The 27,557-nt window shown below is 42.7% G+C and overlaps 3 protein-coding genes across 3 annotated transcripts in view; 2 read left to right on the top strand and 1 right to left on the bottom strand.

Moving 5' to 3' along the window:
• Positions 1-3,104: 3,104 nt before the first annotated feature.
• LOC119329666 (molybdenum cofactor sulfurase-like) lies at positions 3,105-9,943 on the top strand. Its single transcript, XM_037602732.1, has 22 exons — positions 3,105-3,660; positions 3,955-4,053; positions 4,154-4,212; positions 4,582-4,742; positions 4,991-5,172; positions 5,659-5,782; positions 5,908-6,010; positions 6,092-6,137; positions 6,319-6,357; positions 6,446-6,602; positions 6,679-6,781; positions 6,972-7,088; positions 7,180-7,257; positions 7,355-7,456; positions 7,556-7,649; positions 7,747-7,857; positions 7,969-8,033; positions 8,342-8,490; positions 8,644-8,876; positions 9,039-9,169; positions 9,363-9,473; positions 9,554-9,943. The coding sequence occupies exons 1-22, from the start codon at positions 3,549-3,551 to the stop codon at positions 9,668-9,670; spliced, it is 2,493 nt and encodes an 830-aa protein (XP_037458629.1). The 5' UTR covers positions 3,105-3,548; the 3' UTR covers positions 9,671-9,943.
• Positions 9,944-10,167: 224 nt separating this feature from the next.
• LOC119332637 lies at positions 10,168-14,744 on the bottom strand. Its single transcript, XM_037605801.1, has 8 exons — positions 14,528-14,744; positions 14,347-14,407; positions 14,159-14,232; positions 11,948-12,040; positions 11,805-11,875; positions 10,909-11,713; positions 10,732-10,814; positions 10,168-10,587 (listed from the first exon to the last, which is right to left on the bottom strand). Exons 1-8 carry the CDS (start codon positions 14,651-14,653, stop codon positions 10,542-10,544), a joined length of 1,359 nt encoding a protein of 452 aa, XP_037461698.1. The 5' UTR covers positions 14,654-14,744; the 3' UTR covers positions 10,168-10,541.
• An 11,432-nt stretch (positions 14,745-26,176) lies between these two features.
• The window catches only part of LOC119331887, a 2,476-nt gene continuing 1,095 nt past the window's right edge, over positions 26,177-27,557 (top strand). Inside the window, exons 1-3 of the mRNA XM_037605065.1 lie at positions 26,177-26,460; positions 26,983-27,244; positions 27,347-27,437. Coding sequence (XP_037460962.1) covers positions 26,337-26,460; positions 26,983-27,244; positions 27,347-27,437 — 477 coding nt within the window. The 5' untranslated portion in view covers positions 26,177-26,336. The remainder of the gene's footprint in view (positions 26,461-26,982; positions 27,245-27,346; positions 27,438-27,557) is intronic.

Below are 27,557 nucleotides of genomic sequence, written 5' to 3'. Positions count from 1 at the left end.
CATCCTCTCAATCCCAATTAAGTATCATCATTAAAACCCAACAATATTAATTAAAGTAACATGATAAGATTCACATGATAATCCAAGTACTAGATACTCAAGACGTCCATAACCGGGGACACGGCTAACCATGATTAGTTTATACACTCTGCAGAGGTTTGCGCACTTTTCCCCACAAGACTCGATCTCCTTCGTTGGGATTCTCGCACTGCATGATGTTTGAGAAACGGATGTCCGAGACATAGTTTTTCAGAAGTTCTAGCACCTTACGATCGGGTAGAGTACCAACCTACATCCCCTACATCTGCTAGTCTACCACTGTAAGAGTTCGCACGACTTAGTCAACTATGCTAGAGCCCATAGTAGCTTGTGGCTGCACACAGAAGTTTCTAGTATGAATAATCTCATGATCCCTTTGAGCCTAGGTGGCGGTCCATAAAGAAAAACAGGCAATCGCTGGAATACCCAGGTGCCGCAATCCACCAAGATGTGTGTTTAAGTTGCCACCTTAAATAATCCATTAATTTATCAATCTCACATCTGTCATGGATACACTCACCCAATCCACGTCTACTAGCATAGCATGGCATAATAAGCAAACGTAGAAGTAACTCCCAAGGGTTTGATAATAAAACAGGTAATAGGTACTACCTCATCTACTTCCCAAAACACAATTTAATTAGATCCCAATCATGCAATTGTTTGAGGATTGATCTAATGCGTAAAACTGGGTATGAAAGGGATATGATCAAAGTGTTACTCGCCTTCCTGATGATTCGCGAAACCTAGAGATTCAAAGTAGCAAGCGGCGCACTCCGGATACTCTATCGCAAACAAACAAGCATACAATAAGTACTCATCTAATGCCTGGGTAAAACTCAAATAAGAAATCTAATCAGAAAGTTCAACTTAAGAACTCCGGTTTGCAAAAAGAATCAAATCGAACGAAACAACAAAAGTCAAACAACGAAAGAAACAAACTTCGTTTACTAATCTGGATCTAAGTCAAATTTTATAGCTGCAACAACTTGTTTGAGTTGGTTAAACGGAAAGAGGGTTTCGAGACGAAACTCCAGGCGCTTGAATCACCTGATTCCAATAAATGAGCGAAAAGATAAACTAAAACGAAAATCGGATCAGAAATCGCGATCAGAAATAATCGCAGAAAGCCAAGAAAAAGAAAAACTGACGAACAGATTAACGAACGAAACGTTCGTTATCTGAAACTAAATGGTGAACGCGTTCGTTAAAACGAACGAACGAGCGAACGCTCGCTAAATAAAAGAACCGATAAAACCAATAAAAAAATAAACCTAGGGTTTCTAAAAAAACCGGATCGGTTTTTCTTAGAAAACCGGGGTGGCGGGCGGCTACCTCGGCTCGGGTTCCGGCGAGGTCCGGCAGGGTCCGGCGGGGCTCCGGTGGCGGTGGGTGGCTTGGGGTGGTGGGGCAACGGCGGCGCAAGGCGGCGGGGCGGCGATGGCTTGCGGCGGCGGCGGCTCCGGCTGTGGGGCTCCAGGGGGCCCCCCCGGGTCGGTTTATAAAGGGGGGTGGGGGCGGTGGCTTGCGGGAGGGGCTGAGGCGGCGTGGCCCTCCCGGACTCGGCGGCGGCGGCGATCGGGACTCCGGTCCCGATCCGGATGCGGGAGGCGGCGGCGGCTGGGCCTTCGGCCCAGTCGGGTGCGCGGGAGTTTTTTTTAAATAATCCCGCCGAACTAAGAAAAATCCTAGAAAAATAAATAAAATCTAAAAATGCCAAAACAAATTTTCACCGTCTAAATAAAATATTTAGAACAGGATGAACATTTTCTTGGCCCTAAAGTGCAGTTTTGAAAACGTGCAATTTTTCCTAAATTCAAATAAAATAGCCAGAAAATCCGAAATAAAATCTTACTTGATTTTTTTAAAAACCTTCAATATTTTTTTATTTTGGGAAAGTCATTTTATTCCCTCTCTCATATTTTTATTATAGAAATAATTGAAGGTAAAATAAATAAAATCAATGATCCTGTTTTTCCAAAATTTGAGAAAACTCAAATATGAAAATAACGAAATCCCCAACTCTCTCCGTGGGTCCTTGAGTTGTGTAGAATTTTTGGATCAGGCCAAAAGCAAAAAAAATATGATATGTAGTGATGACCTAATGTATAACATTCCAAATTAAAAATTTGGGATGTTACATGTTGCTTGTACGAGTAAATTGGGGGCAACACTAAATTTAGGAATATCTTGTATTTACCAATTAGTATGCTTATTCATTTAACCTAATTTGGGGTATTTTAACGGAATTCAATGTCTAAGTCTGAGCGGCAACTTGTATATTTTTGTGTGCTTAGTTCTCTTATGAAGCATATATATTGCTAATCATACATGTATTTTGCGATCAATATGGGTAAATATAAGTATAAATTTTCCTGAAGGGTACAAGTTCTTGTTTGTTGAAGTTGTTTTTTCCTTGTCTTTGCCCCCCATAGATTCTTGTCAAGCTCCGCTACTGTTACCTTGCACCAAACCATGTCATGTACAAAAATCTGGCACAGATCACAGCGAAAAAACAGTCTGGACATTTGCGTAGTTACAATGAAATCTCTTCGAAACATCTTTTCCGTGGCATCAATATTCGCAAGACAAAATTCTGCCTGCATCAGTAAAGAGACTGCAATCGGACTAGAGCAGCGACGCTGCCACTTGTTCACCTGCACGAACTTGATTACCTATAATTATTTTCGGAAGCTATGAGCGATTGACGTACTTGGGCCGGGATGATCCCCTGGAAGCGCGTGCCGTCAAATCACAAAGTCATCACCACAGTGTGAATGAAAAGTCCTAACTTCACAAGCAACCAAACCAACAAAAGCTACATGACACATTAACATAACCTCATCAGATCTGAATAACCGGCTTCGAAGGCTATAGATTAGGCCGGAGACAACATTTAGGAATGTCCCACACGAGACAGACAAATGGTGGGTTGTTCAGGCCCAGCCTGCACGTTCCAGCCCACCACCGTGCGGGCCAGGCCATCGCATCGCACTCACAATGCGCTCAAGTGAGCTGGCCCGGACGCCTACCACATCATCACTGCTTAGCATTCTTGTGGAGAGAAAAAGGAGAGAATGTGACGCCATTGATGCGTCCGCAGAAGCTTCGTGTCCCGCCATTGACCACGGGAGGGAGGGCAGCCAATGGGGGAGAACTAGGAGGGGTCAATCCGTGCGTGAGCCATTACGTAGGTAGCCAAGCCACCGCCCGCTCTCCGCCTCTCGCCGTTCGCCGACGCCACACGCAAGCAATTTTTAATCCCCCGCCGAGCGCCCCAACCACCGCCGTCTGGCTCCCTTTCTCCACTCCGGGCACGAGGGGAGAATAATCTAATCTAATTGGCCCAGTGCGCGCCACGCCTGCCGCCACTAGCTCCACTCTCGCCGCCGAATCAATCAGGATCCCCCTCGGGCTCGCTCCAGCTAATCCGGCCGGCCCTTTCCGGCTCCGGCCGCGGTGTGAGCTGGGAGGATTCGGGGGGGGGCGAGGGCGGGACGGAGGGAGGCATGGAGCAGAGCAGGGAGGAGTTCTTGGAGCAGTTCGGCGGCGACTACGGCTACCCGGACGCGCCCAGGGGCGTCGACCAGATGCGGGCCGCCGACTTCAAGCGCCTCCAAGGTGCTTAACCCATTCACGCTTCTCTCAATTTATTCATACAAGAGAGTTTCAGGGGGAAAACTGGAATTTTTCTTTGGATTACTAGAAAGTACTCCCTCAGTTCGGAATTACTTGTCGCAGAAATGGATGTATCATCTAGATACATCCATTTCTGCAACATGTAATTCAGGACGGAGGGAGTATGATTCTTGAGCTGAGAGTGATGGCGATTTGGCAGTTAAATCAATGTGCTGGTGTTGTGTGGAGGAAGTTCATAGCATTTAATTGTGTGTTTTGCTTGATTGTGGGGAGCAGGGACGGTGTACCTGGACCATGCCGGTGCGGCGCTGTACTCGGAGCCGCAGATGGCCGATGTCGTCAAGGACCTCACTTCCAATTTCTATGGCAACCCTCGTATCCTTAGCTCGCGTTGTCGAGAGACATTGTTTTATTTCTTGCTATTGATGTATGCGTTGCGAGTTCTTGAGGATGTGGCCCTTGACGTGTTTGTTAGATAGCCAGAGTGACTCGAGCATGGCCGCGACTGACCAAGTTACTGCTGCGCGCCATCAGGTACCTTTCTGGCTTGTATCTTGTCAGTCCTGTTTACATAATCAACGGCAATAAACATTTCTAAGACCAAACGCCATAGCATCAGTTTCTGTGTAAGGAAAAGCCAATGCTGATGAGGTTATTTGCTGTACATATTCCATTCATGTCCTAATGTAGCTACTAGTGTCTGTCTCAACTTACAGTAAGTTTAGAAATGCTCAAACTACATATAGCTAAATGAGGAGAGTATTGATAAAGTATGCACCTGTCATTGTGATTGAAAGTTTGAAGGATACTGTGATTTGCCAACATCTTGCTCTATTCCATGCATTTGAGTAAGTTTGCAGTCAGCTTTTTTCTTGGTTATGATGCAGAATTTATCTTACACAGGTCCTAAAATACTTCAATGCATCTCCAAGAGACTACAAATGCATATTCACCTCCGGGGCAACAGCGGCTCTGAAACTTGTTGGTGAATGTTTTCCATGGAGTAGAGAAAGCTGTTACATGTACACAATGGAGAATCATAATAGTGTACTTGGGATAAGAGAGTATCCTTCCGTTAAAATTCTCAGTACCAGATCACAACTTTACTTGTCTGCCTAGTTGAAGCATATCACCTCTGCTGACATAGAAGCTGCAATAGCACGATGGGTTCCTTTTAAATTCAGCATGCTCAATAGTTTTTCAAATTTGAAATTTAGGAAGAAAAATGGTTCGCACTCTATCCCCAAAGTTGAGAAGTTCACGTTGATGCAGGGGATCTTGTAGAATTCGTGTGTCCTTAATGTATTTATAGATATGCTTTGAGCAAAGGAGCAACTGCATTGGCAGTTGATATTGAAGAGGATAAGGGTCTTGAAAAGAACCATGGAAGTCCTAGTTCCGGTTTGTTTAAGATCTCGAGACACTCAAACCAAAGAAGAGGTGGAGATGTCCTTTCGCAGAATTGTCAGAATGGAAGCCTTTCAACGGTTTCAGGTAAAGTTTGTCAGGATGGCATCTATCGTTAATCACATACTAGCAAGATCTTATGTTCTGTTATACTAGTTGATCAATGGGCTAGAGCTTATATTTTTTATAGAATTGATTGTCTTGCTTTATCATTTTTAGATTTTTAGAGAACTATGAAGCTTCCACAAGCTAGATGCAACTTATTTGTCCGCATTCTAGGAATGTTTTCTAATACACGTGTTTTATTCATTTAATTGGCATTTCAAGCCCAATTGTTGTACCATACTACCATGCAATGTACATAAATAACTCAAATATCTAACTGCCGAAGTTCCTTCTTCAAACTCTGAAAGTGATTATGTGGAACAATAAAAATCTACGGATGAGTTACATATAGCAAAAACGGAAGCCAAATTTAAAGTTCCACTCATTTCATTAAACATCTGTGCTGGTGTAGTTATTAACTTATTATCATTTTTAAATTTTAATTTATTTTTTCTCCCTGTGGTGTAGAAAACAATTGGAATCTGTTTGCATTTCCTTCTGAGTGCAATTTCTCCGGACAGAAATTCAACCTTAACTTGGTCAAGCTTATCAAGGAAGGAAATCTTGTGGGGCTCCCTTCGCAGCAGCAGCAGTAAGATGGTTGATAAATATAAAGCCATGCTTTGGACAAGACAATCAATTTCTCTAAGGGTTATCATCCTCTTTTAGTGGAACTTAAAGTACCTTGACCATACTTACTAATTACACAAAATGCAGGGGTCAATGGATGGTTCTGATAGATGCTGCAAAAGGATGTGCAACTGAACCACCAAATTTAGATGTGTATCCTGCTGATTTTGTTGTCTGTTCGTTCTACAAGGTAAATCTATATGCACCTATTATTGGCTTGAAATCTTGGTCCTAGAGATGTGACCAATTGCTATATTTTGGCAAATTGCAGATATTTGGCTATCCAACTGGTCTTGGTGCTCTAATTATAAAAAACGGTATGCAACAAGTACTTATCACTTTAACTTGGCATAATAGCTATGTTGTATTTTCACATGCTATAAACTACATCAAATATCCTAACGTTAATTAAATTATTACAAAAACTTTATTTAATTGTTGGCAATCTTCCCAATAGTGTCAGCTTTATGACATCTTTCATATTTTCTGTTTTGACAGAGGCTGCCAGTTTGCTCAACAAGACATACTTCAGTGGAGGTTTTGTGTTGCCCTACTTAATTTCGATGTTCTATTTATCTTATAATTTGTCACTAATTTTGTTTTTAAATTTGTGTAACATCTGTAGGAACGGTAGCTGCTTCAATTGCTGACATTGACTTTGTTCAGAAAAGAAAGAACATCGAACAAGTTCTTGAGGATGGAACAATCTCGTTCTTAAGCATAGCTTCTCTTCGGCATGGTTTTAAGATAATTGAGATGCTAACTACCTCTGCCATTGCACGGTATCTATTAATAATAGTTTGGTCCTAATATTCTGCCTTGGATGTTCTCTGTAAACACTCTGTTTTTCTCTTGTAGGCACACATCATCTCTTGCTACATATGTGAGAAAGAAAATGCTGGACATGAAGCACAGAAATAAGAAAAATGTTTGCATAATCTATGGACTAGAACCATCTAAGGTATAAAAAATCAAGTTATTTTAATGCCTTCTTTAAGATGTACTGTTGCTATTTTTCTGTTTCTTCCACCGGTAGAAAGTGGCTGACACTTGCCACCAATATAAGAGCCAGACATTATGAACATGATATTCTAGGCTTCTTACGTGAAATATGTTAGCTCTATTCATTTTTGCTATCACATATGCTTTAGGTGGCAGATTTAAAGACGAGCCCTACAATCACATTCAATTTGAAAAGAGAAGATGGCACCTGGTTTGGATACCGTGAGGTGGAGAAGCTTGCTTCCTTGTCAGGAATTCATCTGCGTGTAAGTGTATAAACTCAGCTTCCATTCTACCTACGCCAGCCTGTTACCTAATGTTGGTTCCTTGGTTTATTTTCCCTCATCTGTCTTGCAGACGGGCTGCTTCTGTAACCCTGGCGCTTGTGCTAAGTATCTTGGCTTGTCTCACTCGGATCTAGTTTCTAACTTTGAGGTACACCTTACAGACTTATCTAATTAACACATCAATAATCATATATCATTATAGATGCTTCATATCATAATAACGTAAATGTGTATTTACTTGCCAGGCTGGGCATGTTTGTTGGGATGATAATGACGTAATAAAAGGAAAACCAACTGGTGCTGTCAGAATATCATTTGGGTACATTTCCACTTATCAAGATGCGGAGGTATGATTTTAATAAGTTTGCTGTGGCATTTATCAAAATTTCCGTTACTTAGATCCTCTCTAAGGAGTTATCACTTATCAGCAATCTTTTCTTTTCTAGGAATTTCTGAAGTTTCTGCAGTCTTCTTTTGTGTCTAAACCAATAGCATCCAGTAATGGGCACGCGTTGAGTATGAACACTCTTAACTTAGTAGGTAATTGCTTTATGATTTGAAATTAGTGATGGATTACTGGATTGTATATCTGTTGGCATGTTTTTACCAGTTTAGTTCATATAAATTTTAATTGCAGACAATCAGAGTCAGCAAGTTGTTCCAGATGTTCGCTTAAAGTCCATAATTATTTATCCTGTGAAGTCTTGCCAAGGATTTAGCGTGCAGAGTTGGCCGCTGGCCGCTGGTGGTATGTGTGCATTCTATAGCATGGCTTATTCTTTCATTTGTATCTTTGGTTACAGCGATGTTGGTGGCCATAAACTGACGTTTTATAAACCATGTTGTCTTATTTACCTAGGCTTAAAATATGACAGAGAATGGCTTCTTCAAGGATCAGGTGGTGAAATTTTGACTCAAAAAAAGGTAATTGAATTATTCCTGCTTTCTTTGTGTTCAACCTTATGGATAACACCTCAATGCTGTCCCAAAAGCTGAAAGCAAAAATTTGCAACTACCCACTACTTTGTTCATTTTGTTAGATTTCTTGAGCTCTCCTGTAAAACAAATAGTATGGTTACAGAAGGTGAAGACAGATTATGCATCCTAGACATGAACAAAGCAAACTTGAATGGAAGAACTTTTTTACATTTTAGATATTTTGTTCAAAGTTAGTTGGCGAACCTGCCTGTCAGGATTTCTTTTTAGTGTGAGTTGACTTCCATATTCTTCAGGTACCGGAGTTGGCCTCTATCCGCACATTGATCAACCTGGAGCTTGGGAAGCTCTTTGTAGAGTCACCTAAACGAAAGGATAAATTGCAGATTTCTCTTCTGGAAAATCTGATTCATCTAACTGCAGAAGTAGATGTGTATGGCCAAAGGTAAGAACCGTACCAGTTTTTACATTATTTGATCAACTTCCTTTCCATTCACCATTTGGTGTTGGGTTTATTCGATGTTGCCTTTTTATTTGGAGACGGCCTCGAGTTTTTCACTTAGCTTCAGACTTAGAATAATCCTGGAATTTGCTTCAGGTACGAGGTAGAAAGTTATGATGAGAAGGTAAACACATGGTTCAGTGAAGCTATTGGACGCCATTGTACCTTTATGAGATGTTCAAGCTCCAAGAACAGTTTCTGCACATCTACTGGCAAGAACGGTCGTCTATGCAGGGATACTCGAAGCAAACTTAATTTTGTCAACGAAGGACAATTGCTGCTAATATCTGAAGAGAGCGTCTCTGACCTCAACAGTCGGCTTAGTTCAAGTATGCAATTTTCTTTCCCCGTTCCCTACTTATTGCAAAATGACCAAAAAGGGCTCTAATTGTTCATTGAAATCATTGGATAATTAGCAATTTTGACTGCCTCAGATAATAGTCTTATTTGCACAGCATTTTCTTGGGTAACATGATGTAAACATTTTGCAGGCAATGGAAATGGTAAGCAGCACGATCTTGTTGATGCAATGAGATTTCGTCCCAACATCGTTATCTCTGGCTCGACGCCATACAGAGAGGATAACTGGAAGAGGCTTCACATTGGAGATGCCTATTTTACTGTAAGTGTTCTTCTCCTTTCAGCATCCATCGACAGAAGGGTTTTTTGTGCACACAATTGAACTTCCTTGTTAGAACTTCAGAGTGATCAAGCTCCTTAATTAACAAAATCCTGATGCTAGCTATTTAGACATATCACACCTGTTCACCAAATGTTGCTGAATCACTCCTGTCTGTCGGACTGTTTGTGTGCAGTCCATGGGAGGATGCAACCGTTGCCAGATGATCAACCTACATCAGAACGCGGGGCAGGTGATCAAGTCCAAGGAACCGCTGGCAACGCTGGCCTCCTACCGACGAGAAAAGGTGAGTCGCCTGCCTGTTGAGCGAGCCGGCACTTGCATTTTTCACCGTGTAAATTTTTTATGCTGTTCATATGTTTCCAGGGCAAGATTTTGTTTGGTGTCCTGTTGAACTATGAAGACGGCTTGAGCGGACAAGAAGAGACCGTCGCAGAGAGATGGCTCCAAGTAGGGCAAGAAGTGCACGCTTCGACAGAGTGATTTCGTGTACAGATACAGAGCCAGCACCCACACCAGAAAAGGTGCTTGGCAATGAGTTGTTTAGGACTACACTTCTACACGCAGTGTGTGCAACAATTTTTTTAATGCCTGTATGTAATATTTTTGTATACATACGACCTGCCTTTTGGAGAGGAAAAAGAAGTTGAAACATGTGAAAAATGTATAGTTGCAAACGGTTCAGATGCCAGAGTTACACAGAACTGATGTTCCTATGACCATGACATTTGTATAACAGCATGCCAGTTTTGTATTTGTAACCGCGGAACACAGCCGAGCATTATAAAAACCGAGGAACATGACGATTCATGAACTCATGATGATACATGATGATTCATGAACTCATGATGATCCCAGAACTAAACTTGGTAACAACTACTGAGACATGAACTCATGGTAATTCCATAAATGAATTTGGTATAACAACTGTTCAGAACAAGGCAAAAAGGGGACACTGAGACGTCTCAGTGTGCTCGCTGTAAGGTGTAACGTCAGCTCACTCACTGCTCAGTGTGAGCAGTCACAAGCTACAACAGTATTGTGTATGCAGCAGAAAGGGTATTACAGACAGACAGGACAGCTAAGTAACATTTCTTACATCTTAAGCCTCTACCAGAGGTTGATATCCATAGCACCGTTTGTATATGTATGTAACATTGCATCACGGTGAAGGCGAAATTTTGGTGACAGGTATATGGTGGAGTGACAAAAAAAGATATTTTGGTGACAGGTATATGGTGGAGTGACAAAAAAAGATATAGCATTCAGGCGCGCAGCTTCAAAGGTTGAGGACTGACATATATCAACATTTGGATTGGGAGCTCTTGCCGATTATATTCAGCTTCCTCCACCATCAGGTCTCCTCCTCTACAAGAAACAAGTCTCCTCTGATAAGTTTCCTGTGTTAGAACCATGATGTTAGCACCAGATTGATCAGTGAAATGCGCAATGGGTTGGTGGCAAGTAGTTTGATGCATGGCAAAAGGGCTGAAAAAGCAAAAACAACAGGCCTAAATTGCGTCCATGTATAGAAAGGAACAAACCTCGGAGCGTTAGGCTGCTCATCCGACAAAACCCTCAACAGCCTCTCCTCGAATGGTGTCGCATGCCAGCTGACCTTTTGATCCTAACACCAGTGACATCTTAGAATGGTTAGCTCATGTTAACCATAAGTTTGGGTATGCATTACTAGACAAACCATAAACCATCAGAGCACATACCTCCTTGTATTTGGTGGTCGTGTTTGGAATGCCATTGCCATCCCATGCCTTGGGAAACCTTGGAGTAGGGTTATCGACATCTGCGTCCATCCCAGAAGCTGCCGTGAAGACGGGGCTCTCCGTGAAAAGCGTGTTCTCATCGCGCGGTTGGTCGGAAGCAGATGAAGTGACAACACCTTGATTCTCATTGTCTGTGGATGAAGGTTTTAGCCAGTGAGTCAGACTCATTGCAGCACGCTTTTCATCTGAATTTGATTTTGATAGAGCTCCACCATCCAACAGATTTGGGCTTCTGGTTTGGCACTTCGACTCCTCCGAAGGGGGTGATCCTTTTTCTTGGTATGAAGCATTCTCACTGGGAAAACTGAATGGCACTGATTTTGAGAATCCCACCTTAGTGACTGAATTTGAAGAGGTCTGCTGCAGTTTCTTGATATGATCTGCTCCCAAATTTGTACGTTTTGGAGAACTGGAGGGCAGCATTGGTGAAGAATCTTCTGGCGGTTCCATTTGCTGAAGCTTGTTCTCAATGGGTCTCAAGACAGGATAGATAAACTGTTTGCGGGTGCGCACACGCTTCCTAGAGATAGTAGACCCTGTGTGTGAAGCATAAATTGTTCCAGGGGTCTGCATATCATCTCTGAGAACCAAAGGTGTCGGGAAGGGTGAACCACTGCAGTCAGAGAACCTATTTTGCATGCTCCAGAATGGGGACTTATCACGGAGAACTGATCGAGGAACAGAATCAAGTGATTTATCTTGTAAAACTTCAAGTTCAGTCATCAAATCCTCCTCACATTTGAAGCTGAAAGGTTGACATAGGCATCAATTATATAACATCATCAAACCATGTTAAAGGAAGTCCAAACATATAGGAAAACTGGGGCAGTTATTACCATTCAGATGAATTAAATCCAGACACTGATGTTCCTCCCCTTGCAAGTGCATTGATGGACATGTCATCAGACTGCATATCCAAAAAGAAGGCATCAGAGATATGAAACTAATAACAAAATTATTCCATAGATACTGTCCCCACCTCATTAGCGGATTCAGAATTACTTTCATATGACACATTCCGAAGTTCAGCCGGGGTTTGCGATATTGTGCCGTACAACTGGAGGTGAGCTGCCTGGGTGGATTTAAGAGCCACATGAAAATTTCAAATTAGGATAGAATATAAAAACGCCTCAGTTCTTGGAATATTTTACATACTCCCAAGCTCTGAAAACAAAGTCAGGTACTGCCAGAACATAAAAAGTAAACAAATGCAGAAAATAAAAATATAAGAGATCAGAACAGACTGTACATTTTGGTCAATAATACCAGCACCAGTGAGCTTTCCCAATAAGAAAGGGCTAGGAAGAATGAAAAATTCTGGACTAAGCCCATATGTTCCAATGCTTAAAATAGAATTATTATCAGCAGGTGCAATGAATCAAGCTCGTGAACTCTTGAAAACATTGGATTTACTTATACAGCTACAGGACAATTAAAATGTAAATTTTACAGATATACTTTACAAAAATGCATGTAGCTCCCGCTTGCGCAGGGTCTGGGGAAGGGTCCGACCACTTTGGGTCTATTGTACGCAGCCTTTCCCTACGCCTCTTACAGAAATGTAGGGAAAGGCTGCGTACAATAGACCCAAAGTGGTCGGACCCTTCCCCAGACCCTGCGCAAGCGGGAGCTACATGCACTGGGGCTGCCCTTTATACTTTACAAAAATGCAAATGCGCATACAGCTGTGGGTATATTGGCTATGCCAGCCACACATTTGCTTTCATGCAGTCAAAAAGAAACACAGGAAGTTTCTATTTTTATAACCAGAACATATAAAAAGAATGATTTACCATATACAACACCCAGTGCATGAAATTCCAGAACCATCCTTTTATTTGGTCATAACATATAAAGTAGTTATTTGCAGTGTGCATTTGACAAAATACACTAACTAAAGCACTTGCCATGGAAAATTGTATGCCACAGCTAGTAGGTACAGTGCAAATACTGGGTATACCTAAACCTCTTCATATAAACTACCATAATGCTGAACACAGAAATACAGCACAATCAAATTCAACCTAAACTGCTACCTTGTATCAGATGGAAACCTAAAGGTAACACAAATTACAATAAAACAATGAACCTAGATCCGTCGAACTACACTGGGACCGTCAAAATGGTTGCACAAACATTCCCACATATGTGACTCGAAGAAGGGACATAAGATCATTCAGTTATCAGGTACTGTGTAAACTTAATATCTCCATCTAAACTATCCACATACATTGTGCGCGTCAGGGAAATACAGTACCATATACAACACCCAGTCTATGAAATTCCAGAACCATCCTTTTATTTGGTAATAACATATAAACCATCCTTTTATTTGGTCATAACATACAGGAAGTTTCTATTTTTATAACCAGAACATATAAAAAGAATGATTTACCATATACAACACCCAGTCTATGAAATTCCAGGACCATCCTTTTATTTGGTCATAACATATAATGATATAAACTAGTTATTTGCAGTGTGCATTTGACAAAATACACTAACTGAAGCCCTTGTCATGGAAAATTGTATGCCACAGCTAGTAGGTACAGTGTGATACTGGGCAAACCTAAACCCCTTCCTATAAACTACCATAATGCTCAATACAGAAATACAGGCACGATCAAATTCAATCTAAAGTGATACCTTGTAGCAGATGGGAACCTAAAGGTACCACATATTTACAGTGAAAAAATGAAGCTAGATCCGTCGAACTACAATGGGACAGTCCAAATGGTCTTACACAAACATTCCCCACATCTGTGACCCAAAAGAGGGACATGTATTCATTCAGTTATCAGGTACTGTGTAAACTTGATCTCTCCATCTAAACTATCCACATACATTGCGCGCATCGGGGAAATACAGTAACACATATGCAATCACAAAAGCAGCCTGGAACGACAATCTGACAGTCACAGTAAGCAAGCGCACGACCATTCCCCACATCTGTGACCCAAAAAAGGGGCAGGAGTTCACCTAGCTATCACCAGGCACTGTGTGAACCTGATCTCTCCATCTATAAACCATCCACATACATCGCACGCATTGCGGAAGCACAGGCGTAATTTGGAAACCTTGAGTTCTGAACCTAGAACTACAACCTGACAGACAGTAACAATAACACGCAGCCATTCCTCACGCGTGTGACCGAACAGAAATTCGTTTAGCGGTGCTCTGGTAGGCGTACCTCTCGCCGAAGCTCCTCGTCGGTGTCGTCGCCATCTGCCAACTGCTCATTCGACCCTGTGCTCTCCGCAAAACCTGAAGCAACACCACGCACGCATCGAAACGAACGACGCAGGGGTTAACCACAGCACACCAATGACGAATCCATGAGGCCAAAATCGCAAATCTGATGGAGACAATCGAGGATACCTTTCTCCTCGTCCGAGGCCGGGAGCGCCTCCCCTCCCCGGCCCTTGGGCACGAGCGGATCCTGCACAGACGCGACCGCACCAAAAACATCATCACCGCCTGGGCTCGAAGCACGACTGAATCGAGGAGCCGTAGGAGGGAGGAAGCGGGATGGAGAGCGGGAGAGGGAGGGTTGGCTTACCCGGTGGGCGGAGGCCGGGCTGTCGGGGCCGGGGCGGCGGCGGAACCAGGAGAGGAAGCAGTCGACGAGGACGGCGTCGAAGAAGGCGACCACCGCCCTCACGAGCGCCTCCGCGCACCCGCACATCGGGGCTCCGCCGGGGGCCTAGGGTTTCGCCGCGCCGCCGCCGGATCGGGACGGGATGGGGACGGAGGCGAGTCCGCCGTTTGAAATGGGACACGGGAAGAGGAGGAGGGGACCGGAGAGAGGTAGCCGTAGTGAAACTCGAAGAAGCTCGACGCGACGGGCCGGGCCCGGGGAGTTTCGGCCCGGTTCGTCAGCAGGGCTTGAGTTCGTCCCCGCGGCCCAGCTCTTCTGTCATCACTGGGCCGTCCCGTGGTAGTCTTCCTGGGCCGCAGATGCGTTCGGGCAACGAACGAACAGGTCGCGGTCGCGGGCTGTGTGGTGAGATGCGACGTGATTTGACCGCCGTGGTGGATTCGGGTGGGAGGGAAGTCGGCGTCGAGAATGAGCATGGAACACTGTAGACACGAGAAAAATGGCTCCTCCGACGCCGACTGTTCACCGGCCGCGGGGATTTCTTGCGGATTCCGGCGACGAACTGGCGGAAAAAGATGTGGCTGCGAGCTACGCTCGGCACCGCCTCTTTGACATTGCACCAAGGAGGAAAGAAGTTATATGGGGATCCGCACAAGTTACCTGTCAATTAACTCGCCTCCTCGCTTTCTCCCTGCCTTCCAGAGTTTTCACCTAGAAGCGGGGTAAATGGGTTAGATCACACGTTTCTCGTGTGTCGTTGCAGTGTTTGAGTTTTATGCGTTGATCAACTAGTTGCTCTAGCGCGTAGCGCATCGACTGGTTCACAAAGGATTTAGTTCGGTGCGACAAAGAGGCATGTGTGAAGGTCTCTGAATGTTTTGGCTTGTCTACAACAGCTTCTTTGGGCTCGCCATGCTACCATCGATCGACGGTCATCATGGTGCCACGTGTCTGTCCCTTGACCAAATCTTCGAGGCAAACTCTGGCTCTACTCAGAGCTAACCATGTAAAGTTGACAATGTATTGTGAGTGAGAGGGGGCTATAGTTTTTGAACTGTGGTCCAAAAACCTCACTCTAGTATTAAATAAGAAGAAGAGGGCGAAAACCCGCACAATAAACACTTGTCCACAAAAAAATTAAGGCCACAGAGCAAAATCATCACTCACGTCATATGGCTAATTCGACTTCATCCTAGACGACCAAACTGGAGACACCCCTAGTTATAACGACATGGTGCTGTCCATTCACATAAGCAAATTAATATGGGCGGCTGGTTTTTTTCGGTGAGCTTCCCAAACAATTTCTTAGAAAAAATATGACTCAAAATAAGAACCTTTAGGCAGGAGATGTCTCCAGTTTTTGAGTCAGCGTCGGAAATGAGCGAGGAACACTGTTGTCACGAGGAAAATTGTATCCCAGATGCCGACTGTTCGCCGGCCGCGGGAATTTCCTGCGAATTCCGGCGACGAACTCGCGGAAAAAGATGTGGCTGCGGGCTAGGCTTGGCACCGCCTCTTTGACGTTGCACCAGGAAGGAGAGAAGTTACGTTGGGGATCAACTCAAGTTACTTGTCAATTAACTCGCGGCGTCCCCTTCCCCCTGCCTTCCTGAGAGTTCACCCGGAAGCGGGTTAAATGGGTTAGATTACACGTTTCTCGTATATCGTTGCAATGTTTGAGTTTTATGCGCCGACCGACTAGGTGCTCTAGCTCGTAGTGCATCGACTGGTTTGCCAAGGATTTAGTTCGGTGCGCCAAAGAGGCATGTGCGAAGGTCTTTGGATGTTTTGGCTTGTCTACAACAACTTCTTTGGGCTCGCCATGCTACCATCGATCGATAGTCATCATGCTGCCACGTGTTCGTCCCTTAATCAAATCTTCAAGGCAAAGTCTGGCTCCACTCATAGCTAACTATGTAAAGTTGACAGTGTATTGTGAGTGAGAAGGGGCTATAGTTTTTGAACCGTGGTTCAAAGACCCCACTCTAGTACGGAGTATTAAATAAGGAGAAGAGGGCAAAAAACCACACAATAGACACTCCTCCGCAAAAAAAAAAATTAGGCCACAGAGCAACATCATCACTCACGTCATATGGCTAATTTGACTTCATCTTAGACGACCAAACTAGAGACACTCCTAGTTATAACGACATGGTGGTGTCCGTTCACATAAGCAAATTAATATGGACGGCTGTCTTTTCCCGTGAACTTCCCATATCATTTCATAGAAAAATTATGACTCAAAACAAGAACTTATAGGTAGGAGATGTCCCCAGTTTTTGAGTCGGCATCGGGAATGAGCGAGGAACACTGTTGTCACGAGGAAAAATGGTACCCCGACTCTGACTGTTCACCGACCGTGGGGATTTCCTGCGGATTCCGTGACGAACTCCAGAAAAAGATGTGGCTGCGAGCTGGGCTTGGCACCGCCTATTTGACATTGCACCAAGGAGGAAAAAAGTTACGTGGGGATCCGCTCAAGTTACTTGTCAATTAACTCGCCGCGTTCCCTTCTCCCTGCCTTCCTGAGATTTCACCCGAAAGCGGGTTAAATGGGTCAGATCACATGTTTCTCGTGTGTCGTCGTAGTGTTTGAGTTTTATGCGCCGATCGACTAGTTACTCTAGCGCGTAGTGCATTGACTGGTTCGCCAAGGATTTAGTTCGGTGCGCCAAAGAGGCATGTGCGAAGGTCTCTGGATGTTTTGGCTTGTCTACAACAGCTTCTTTGGACCTGCCATGCTACCATCGATAGTCATCATGCTGCCACGTGTCCGTCCCTTGATCAAATCTTCGAGGCAAAGTCTGGCTCCACTTAGAGCTAACCATGTACAGTCGACAGTGTTTTATGAGTGAGAGGGGGCTATAGTTTTTGAACCGTGGTCCAAAGACCTCAATCTAGTATTAAATAAGGAGAAGAGAGCGAAAAACCACACAATAGACACTCGTCCACAATAAAAATTGGGGCCACAGAGCAACATCATGACTCACGTCACATGGCTAATTTGACTTCATCCTAGATGACCAAACTGGAGACACCCCTAGTTATAACGACATGGTGGTGTCCGTTCACAGAAGCAAATTAATATGGCCGGCCGGTTTTTTTCCGGTGAACTTCCCATACCATTTTGTAGAAAAATTATGACTCAAAACAAGAACCTATAGGTAGGAGATGTCTCCAGCTTTTGAGTCGGCGCCGGGAATGAGCGAGGAACACTGTTGTCACGAGGAAAAATGGTTCCCCGACTCCGACTGTTCACCGGCCGCAAGGATTTCCTGTGGATTCTGTGACGAACTACGGAAAAAGATGTGGCTGCGAGCTGGGCTTGGCACCGCCTATTTGACATTGCACCAAGGAGGAAAGAAGTTACGTGGGGATCCGCTCAAGTTACTTGTTAATTAACTCGCCGCGTTCCCTTCTCCCTGCTTTCCTGAGATTTCACCCGGAAGCGGGTTAAATGGGTCAGATCACACGTTTCTCGTGTGTCGTCGTAGTGTTTGAGTTGTATGCGTCGATCGACTAGTTACTCTAGCACGTAGTGCATTGATTGGTTCGCCAATGATTTAGTTCGGTGCGCCAAAGAGGCATGTGCGAAGGTCTCTGGATGTTTTGGCTTGTCTACAACAACTTTTTTGGGCTCGCCATGATACCATCGACAGTTATCATGCTGCCACGTGTCCGTCCCTTGATCAAATCTTCGAGGCAAAGTCTGGCTCCACTCAGAGCTAACCATGTAAAGTCGACAGTGTTTTGTGAGTGAGAGGGGGCTATAGTTTTTGAACCGTGGTATAAAGACCTCACTCTAGTATTAAATAAGGAGAAGAGGGCGAAAAACCAGACAATAAACACTCGTCCACAAAAAAATTGAGGCCACAGAGCAACATCATCACTCACGTCATATGGCTAGTTCGACTTCATCCTAGACGACCAAACTGAAGACACCCCTAGTTATAACGACATGGTGGTGTCCGTTCACAGAAGCAAATTAATATAGACGGCTGGATTTTTTTCGGTGAACTTCCCATATCATTTGGTAGAAAAATTATGACTCAAAACAAAAACCTATAGGCAGGAGATGTCTCCAGTTTTTGAGTCGGCGTCGGGAATGAGCGAGGAACACTGTTGTCACGAGGAAAAATGGTTCCCCGACTCCGACTGTTCACCGGCCGCGGGGATTTCCTGTGGATTCCGACGACGAACTCCGCGGAAAAAGATGTGGCTGCGAGCTGGGCTTGGCACTGCCTCTTTGACATTGCACCAAGGAGGAAAGAAGTTACGTGGGGATCCGCTCAAGTTAGTTGTCAATTAACTCACCGCGTCCCCTTTTCCCTGCCTTCCTGAGATTTCACCCGGAAGCGGTTTAAATGGGTTAGATCACACGTTTCTCGTGTGTCGTCGCAGTGTTTGAGTTTTATGCGCCGATCGACTAGTTGCTCTAGCGCGTAGTGCATTGACCGGTTCGCCAAGCATTTAGTTCGGTGCACCAAAGAGGCTTGTGCGAACGTATCTAGATGTTTTGGCTTGTCTACAACAGCTTCTTTGGGCTCGCCATGCTAACCATGTAAAGTCGACAGTGTTTTGTGAGTGAGAGGGGGCTATAGTTTTTGAACCATGATCCAAAGACCTCACTCTAGTATTAAATAAGGATAAGAGGGCGAAAAACCACACAATGAACACTCGTCCACAAAAAAATTGAGGCCACAGAGCAACATCATCACTCATGTCATATGGCTGATTCGACTTCATCCTAGACGACCAAACTGGAGACACTCCTAGTCACAACGATATGGTGGTGTCCGTTCAGATAAGCAAATTAATATGGGCGGCTGGTCTTTTTCTGATGAACTTCCCGTACCATTTCATAGAAAAATTATGACTCAAAACAAGAATCTATAGTGATCGGGTGTTCGTTTCACATTCCATACCACAGAACCGAATCCTTAGGCAGGAGAAAAACTTGACATGTCGTCGATGTCTGGTCGACTTTGTCCATTCTGTTCAGAGTTCAACCGGGCTTTGACGTTTTTGGCAGGTTTGAGAAAACAACAACCAGAAGAGGCAATAATTCCTGGGGACCTTTGGATTGGATGGTTGCTCTACGCGGCAGGCAGCATGCCGTTGAAAAACAACGCTGCCGGTAACTAATTCCCGTAGACGAGACGGTGTACGTACATACTATTCGGAGCAAACTAATCAAGTGATAAATTTTACTCCCTCCATTCCATAATACGTTTTTTTTAACTCTAGTATAGTGTCAAAAAATATCTTACATTATGAAATGACTAGTGTCAAAAAATGTTTTATATTATGGAACAGAGAGAGTAGACGAAGGCTACTTATATGCAGCTGATAAACGCTACTACGTACTAGAGATTATATGTACAACCGTACCAAACTTTGCTAAAAAAAATTAACTCTTACGTAAGTTATGAAACTACATGTTTAAATTTTTTGCTCGATTGACACGTGAGCATCCACATGTACCACGTGATTGGATTAACTAGTCGAATGTGTGTTGCGACGCACTGCGGCGCCGTAGAAGCTTTGGAGTTTGGAGGCATGCGACACGAGCGAGATGCCGTCCGGCGAGGCACCACGACCTTGGGGTGCCTGCCTGCCTTTTTAGGGCTTTTTCACTCGGTTCAGCAGGATAAAAAGTCACACGAGTCGGTAGGATATTACGGGAATTCACATCCAACACACAACCTATGTGCACGTGCACGTGCACCTAGTCGAAAAAGCTAATATGGGTGTATGGAATTCCAAAGTTACGATAGGTACTATGTGCATGACAAACTAGCTTCATCCTTTCAATAGTGGATTCCACTTTACATCCTTCCTTTAGGACTGAGGATGTGGCACTTTTTACGTGGTTTAGCAGAATTTCTTCAAAAGCAGTGACCTAATTTGTTTGAATAGATAGTACCACTTAAGCAAGTTTGTTCTAGTTTCTACCCATTTCACGCAAACACGATGGATTTTCATATAAACTGGAATATACAAGTACTACCCATTTCAAAATACTTTCTATGTTAGTTTTGTCTTAAGTCAAACTCTGTCCTGCTTGAACAATTCTTATTGAAATAATATCAAAATCTGAAATACAAAAATAAATGCAGTTTGGAAATACATTTAATGAAGGATCTAAATATATTGGTTTGGCGCTGTGCACATTGATAGTATTATTTTTTATATAACTTGATCAAACTTCACAAAATACGACTGAGAAAAAACTATTATGTAAAGTATTTTGAAACAGATGGAGTGGAAGCCTCCACGAGGAACAAAACGCAAATGACAAAGAAAGGTATACACGTACAATATATACATTGCCAATAGATCGCCGCGCCAGAGAGAAGACTGTGGGTAGACTTGACGAAAGGTGACACGGCGGCCAAAAAGTATGAGCGGCCGCTGTCACATTGGAATTAGCCATGTGATGTTCAAGGGTTAGCTTAATTGTCAGTTAAGAAGTCGGCACCGTCGTTGATTAGCACGAAGATGACTGCAAACAGTACTAGTACTACTATGGTGTACTACTACTTGATATTAAAATTAAACACCATGCATTGACTTTAACGTCTACCACACTTAGCTGCTAGCTCCACTTGGTTAATTAGATATTTGGATTAGTCTTGCACGCGGCACACAAAAGCTGGCAAGACAAGTGCACACATGTTCCTTCCTCGGCTGGCATAGCTCATGGAGTTAGCTAGTCTCATCGACCGTGAATGTGATGGCCATGAATAGTACTCCCTCCGTCCGAAAATACTTGTCTTACAAATGGTTAAAAATGGATGCATCTATAACTAAAATAAGTTTAGATACAACCATTTCTAAGACAAGTATTTCCAGACGGAGGGAGTAGATAGATAGACCCGGCCGCATTTTGTATTTCTCATGCGCCTTGCTAGCGTGTGTCCACTGGAAACACCGAGTATGTTTGACGTACGTGCATGCATGCCTAAGTAAGCGTGTCCGTACGTTCCAGTGGTTGAGCTTTGTCAAACTCTTGGAACGGTCTCAATGACTAGAGGCTAAATATATACGAGTATACATTTCAAATCTCTTGCTTGATTACGTGCGTACGCACGTGCATGCGCCATGGAATTCAAACTGCCATTTGCTCGGCCGACAGGTGTAAGTACACGCCGACCGTTTTCAGCAACACCAATTCAGTGGCAAAGTTCCTCACGGTAAGGTTCCATCGTAACCACTGATCCACTTTCTAGTCCCATCTCGAATGTTTGTTATGTCCATCGATCTCAATTTCTTTTGTTATGTCCCCCAACCTTTGCACCTGAGGTGCACCCAGCTAATTGTTACACAGTTTAACTCTCGCAATTATTATTTTTGCATAGAAGCATGTGTTAACCTTTGCACCTGGAGACAAGGGATCACCTTTTCTTTCATTGTCAATTTGCACAATTGTGCTGGAGCTACATTTGCACCAACTGGCTACCGGCACATACAGGCATTCAGGAGAAAATTAGCAACCTAAAGCAACTGCTGAGCGTACCATATGCGATGGAGATTATCATCCTAACCTGTTGGGCAATCTAGGAATGATTACATATTCCAACATATACAGCCAAGTATATACTGATGCAGAAAGAAGCTAAAATAAGAACTCAAATGGAGCACCTACAGAGTCAAGAGGAAGGAATACACTGGATTTGACACTTGGATCAAATCCTTTAGATAATTTGCTATGCTGCTGTTGTATTTGTTGTTTTCTGTATTTTCTTTGTTTCATTAGTTTTCTTTGTTTCTTCGATGTATAGTTCTTCCTTTTATTTTTACAGACCTTATCCTTTGTACTCTATTTTTAAAAAATTAATAAAAACACGCAGTAGAGTCCCGCTGTTTCCCTAAAAAAAGGATGCTTATGTTGCTACAGTATTACAGTCTGTCCCTCTAAACATCAAGTTCAGGAGATCTTTAGTACGAGATCGATGGGGTACGCGGTTGCATCTCGTGCGGAGGTTGATGGACATTCAACTCTCTCATCAGCCAGATGCAATTCACTGGAGACTATCTGTAAACGGAATTTTCTCAGTGAAATCTATGCATTTAGATTTAATTGACTCTGGTCCAATCCCGATATCACTACATATTTGCAAGATTAAAGTTCCTTTAAGAATCAAAGTCTTCATGTGGTTTGTTCACAAGGATATGATTCTGATAAAGGATAACTTAGCAAAGCGAAGATGGAAGGGCAGTCAACGGTATTGTTTTTGTGACCAGGATGAAACTATTAAGCACCTCTTTCTCAGCTGTCCTCTAGCAAAACTTTTATGGTACTCGATTCATATAGCTTTTAATGTTAGCCCTCCAAGTAGTATTAACATGTTATTTGGGATGTGGCTAAATGGAGTGGAGCCAAACAATGCGGGACATATTCGGATAGGACTATACACATTACTTTAGGCTATATGGAACTGCAGAAATGACATGGTTTTAACAGACAAACTCATATAATTTTTTCTGCAGGTTATTTACAGGGCGACTACTTGGATTCATACGTGGTCGTTACTCACTCCTGCGGAAGCCAGAGAGCTTTTGGATACTAGGTGTACCCGGAGGGAGATGATAGCGCGGGATATCTACAACCAGTTTGGATGACGGTCCAATAATAGGCTAGGTGTTTAGTCATCTCGACCTATTTTGGCCAGCTGTGGCAACTTTTATCTTCTTTTTCTTTTTTTTAAGCTTAGAGTGAGCTTGCACTACAACACAGCCTTTTAGATTTTTTTTAATAATATGGCTGCATGCATCAGTTTGATGCAGAGGGGGGGGTGATCCCCCCCCCCCCCCCCCTATAGAGAACTTGGAAAAGGCAACTTGAACTTGAATATTCTACATACCGCCGGTAGTAATATGTTGTTAGCCAAAGTTGTAGAGTTTATAATCCATCCCAATGATTTCTAGCATATACACATATATTATGAGATCTAGTGTATGTGTAGGGTAATTAACCGAATTATTTTGTTTTTCATGAATTACAATTATTTACTTAAATTTTGGGTTTGTCTAGATGACCTGGGAGGAAACAAAAGGCACTTCCACAAATGTTCATTGATTAATTAAGTTTAATATATTTAACAAAATGCCCGTGGCTTTTGCCATGTGAGCGCCATAAAAAAATCCATAGTTGTAGAAATGCTAGGGATGTATGACATATACAATTCCATAAAAATATGAATATGTGTGTCACGTGCAAAAATATATAGAGGTAAATAAATTTGTCCTGCTGGTTCTTGATCCGTACATAGCATCCCTCATGTTCATGATCTTTAGATTTCTTCTGAAATTCCAAAGATACAAAACCACCCTAAATAACTGGTTTGAGGTTTGAATAGTGGTTTCATATTCTAAGATCTCACAACATATGAAATGATTCACATGTGTGGACTGTGGATAATTCTAAAAAGCAATAAAATGTGAAAAACATCAGCTAACTTGACCATCTATGTTCCATCCAAAAATTACCAAAGTTGAGTGAATCTCTCTTGTCATTTTTACACATGATACGGATAGTTGTATCTTCTCATGAATTTTTGTGGATATCATTTCATAACACTCTTTACATCGATGACGTTTTTCTTATTTTTGAATGTCTTGAAATAAAAAAAAATCATATTTTAAAACATAACTATGGTTCATTTAGCAGGTTTAGAAAATTCAATGTTTAATTGAGTCAATTTCATTGTTTGGGGTTCAAGTCAGACCAAGCACAACAATTCTGTGTGTAAAATAGACTTTTCTCTACATGTTTAACCTGTAAAATACTCTCATATTTAATCCCGATGAAAGAGAGAAGGGCGTAAACAACATTGAAAAGCAACACAAACTTGATTATTGTACACATCACAAGTAGTTATATTTGGGTAACCAAAATTTTAAAATTATATAAGTCACCCCATAGTAAGCATAGACATATATCTTATGAGGTAAATTACCATATATGTATGTATGTATTTTACAGAATTCTTTAGAACTTTTATGTATTTTTATGTATTTTTTATTTTAGGTTCATCTAAAGTTCTGGGCTAACGATCAAAGAGTGGAAAATGCACTATGACACATTCTCGCGGATTAATTATTTTTGATGTGTAAAAGTACATGTAGCATTCTAGGTACATCTATAGCTTCCTAGGGAAAGAATTTCAAAAGGCCGCGTCATTGTCCCTATCTATAATCTAAACTGAACTGGTAAGTCATCCGTGAATCTGGATTTGTTGATTGAGATATGGACAGATGGAACCTTTTTCTCCTTTTCCCTTCTCTAAGAATGTGGTCCGAAACTCCATGATTCATTTCCCATATGTAAAGAATGCTTCATTTTCTTCGATAGGGATGTCACTAGATTGCTAGGCGGATAGGTAATCACAAACTGCTACCTTGACTTGATGGCGTTTTATCCTGCCTGCAAGGTTCCAATGGCAGCCACATATATATAAACCGTTGGTCGATAAATTCCCATGGGAAGAGGAGAACTTTGCATCGATCTGATCCTTGGGACTTTTTTTTGAGAAACCCTTGGAACTATCCAAACGGCATAATTATGTGACTTAATTTGCCAAGTCATATCTATATATGTGCGCGTCATATAGTTGGTCAAAAGTTAAATTTTTGTGTCTAGCTAGCCATCTCTTTCTCCAATCAACACAAGGCAACACATTGAGTTAGCAACTTGAACTCTATAAACTTCTTGAAATATAATTTTCTAAAAGGAACATATATACGTTTCCACATGCTTTCACACACGCTATGCCAGCAATGGCCATATATACATATTCAAATTCACTACATGCGTTTGGTTTCCCATTGCCCTGGGGAAATCCATGCATGGCATGTCAGAGAGTTGAATTGACTTTAGACATATATATCAGCTAGCTAGCCTGATGTCCTACTTCTCTGACTGAATTTAAGTGTATATCGAATGCAGTCAACTCTACGTACGTATGTATCGACATCTCAACGAGCGTAGGCCATACGAATGTTGCTATATACTCCCTCTGTATAAAGTTAATACAAAGTCGGGTCAATTATTTTGGACGGATGGAGTACTATAGTTTTCTCGAGTAAGTTTGTCAAACCTAGCGACGGAGAGTGTGACAGAAAATAAACGCTGAGACGTTTTCTTTTCTTTTTTGAGATGAATGCTGAGACGTTGAACAAGCTTGAATCTCATATACGAAGTGGACAACGTCTTGGTTAGTTTGTCAAATGGGTGAACTGTTCACATATATGCCTGTCACACTGTGAAGGGAAGAGACCCAGACAAATCAATTAAGTCTGAGCTTGATGGGTTGACGCATATATGTGTGAAAGAACTTCAGTACTACTTGGGTGTCTCTCGTGGATGTGGACAGGCCAACTTTTTCTCGAATTTGGGCTCGTTCCTCTTGATTCTTCCCGGCCTCTGTTCTCTAGGTAGCTACCTAAGTTAAGTGAGCATGGATGTTTGACTGGACTAGGTCAGCAAAGTCAGCCTCTTCTCTCTCTTTCTCCCTTGCTCTCTCTTGGATCCACACATTCCATACATCGGCCCTATATAGTACGCTTGTACTTTAAAAATAGTACTTGAGCTTCGAGTTCATCATTGTTTGGCCAAACCAAAACTCTCTCTCTCTCCATATATATATTGGAACTTGATTCTGGAGAAGCATCATCAGCTGTGTTTATACTAGAAGCTTGGGTTTGGGATCGATCGGACCGAGTTGAAGGCCGGATAGCTTAGCTGCAGGGAGAGGACGATAAAAGCATGAGAGGATTTGAGAGGAGAGGTGTCCGGCAGTACATCCGATCGGACGAGCCGCGGATGCGTTGGACGGAGGAGCTTCACCGGCAGTTCATCGAGGCCGTGGACTGCCTCGGCGGCCAGGACGGTTAGTTCTTGCTTCTCGCTTCTCGTACGTTTTTTTTTGACGATGCATCTCAGAGGTATTATGATCAAAGAAAGTCCCACGTGATATGCATGCATGATGAAAATGATAATATTGTCTTCTTACCGTTCCATCAAATTGATGCTCACTCACAACCGCGTGCTTGATTTCTCTGTATCTCTCTAATCTCTAATTTAATATTGGCTCACTTTGGCAAGAAGTGACAGCGGACCTGCCGTTTTGCAAAAATAAACAGCACTCATCATGATTTTGATCAATCTTTTCTGCCATTCATCTGTGCTCTCGAGTCTCGTCACAACATTTTTGAGGGAAACAACAGGACTCTGCTGCGTATTTTTATTGATTTTTTCTTAAAAAAAGAACAAAGAATAATGTCCAGAAAAAATAAAAAGAGCTATACAGCAAAAATAAATAAATAACAAGAGTACCAATTTTTAGTTCATTTCTTCAAGGCCGGTCGATGTGTGCTGACATCAATTATCTTCACATATCTTGTGTGCGCAGAGGCAACACCAAAGCGAATTCTTCAGCTGATGGGCACAAAGAGAGTCAGTATATCTCACATCAAAAGCCATCTCCAGATGTACAGATCAAGCTCCAGCGGCAGCGGCAGCGGCAACAACCCACCCCATGCATCAGTGAATCATCGTCAAGATCATTGCATCGATGGGAACATCACGGCAACGTCGGCCTCAGACAGGATCGATATTCCCTCTTATGCTGTGTTTCGTCGCAGCCACCACTCGATGTCACCGCCGTACCAAATGTGAGTACTACCAATAATTGGATCATCAATTCCGCTCTTAATTAATTTTTATACGTTTTTATGATTGAGTTTATTAAAGATGCTAGCTATCTCATTGTGCAGACCGTCCATCGAGGAGGTTTTCAGGAGCTGGGAGCAGAGTAGAGGGCGGCTGCAATGGAACTCCTCCGGCATGCTAAATACACCAGAGAAGGTAGGTATCAAGTGTTTTCGTTAGTTAATTTGATTGTGTACATCGAGTAATGCTACTCACACAGACTGGTTGTTAAGGATTCAAGGATTGTAATTAGGTGGTAGTTTTTGATAGGAGATT

Source organism: Triticum dicoccoides, chromosome 7A (genome assembly GCF_002162155.2).
Source record: "Triticum dicoccoides isolate Atlit2015 ecotype Zavitan chromosome 7A, WEW_v2.0, whole genome shotgun sequence".
NCBI classification, from domain to species: Eukaryota; Viridiplantae; Streptophyta; class Magnoliopsida; order Poales; family Poaceae; genus Triticum; species Triticum dicoccoides.
Note: the sequence above shows the minus strand (reverse complement) of the source record. Positions and strands in the feature narration are given on the sequence as shown.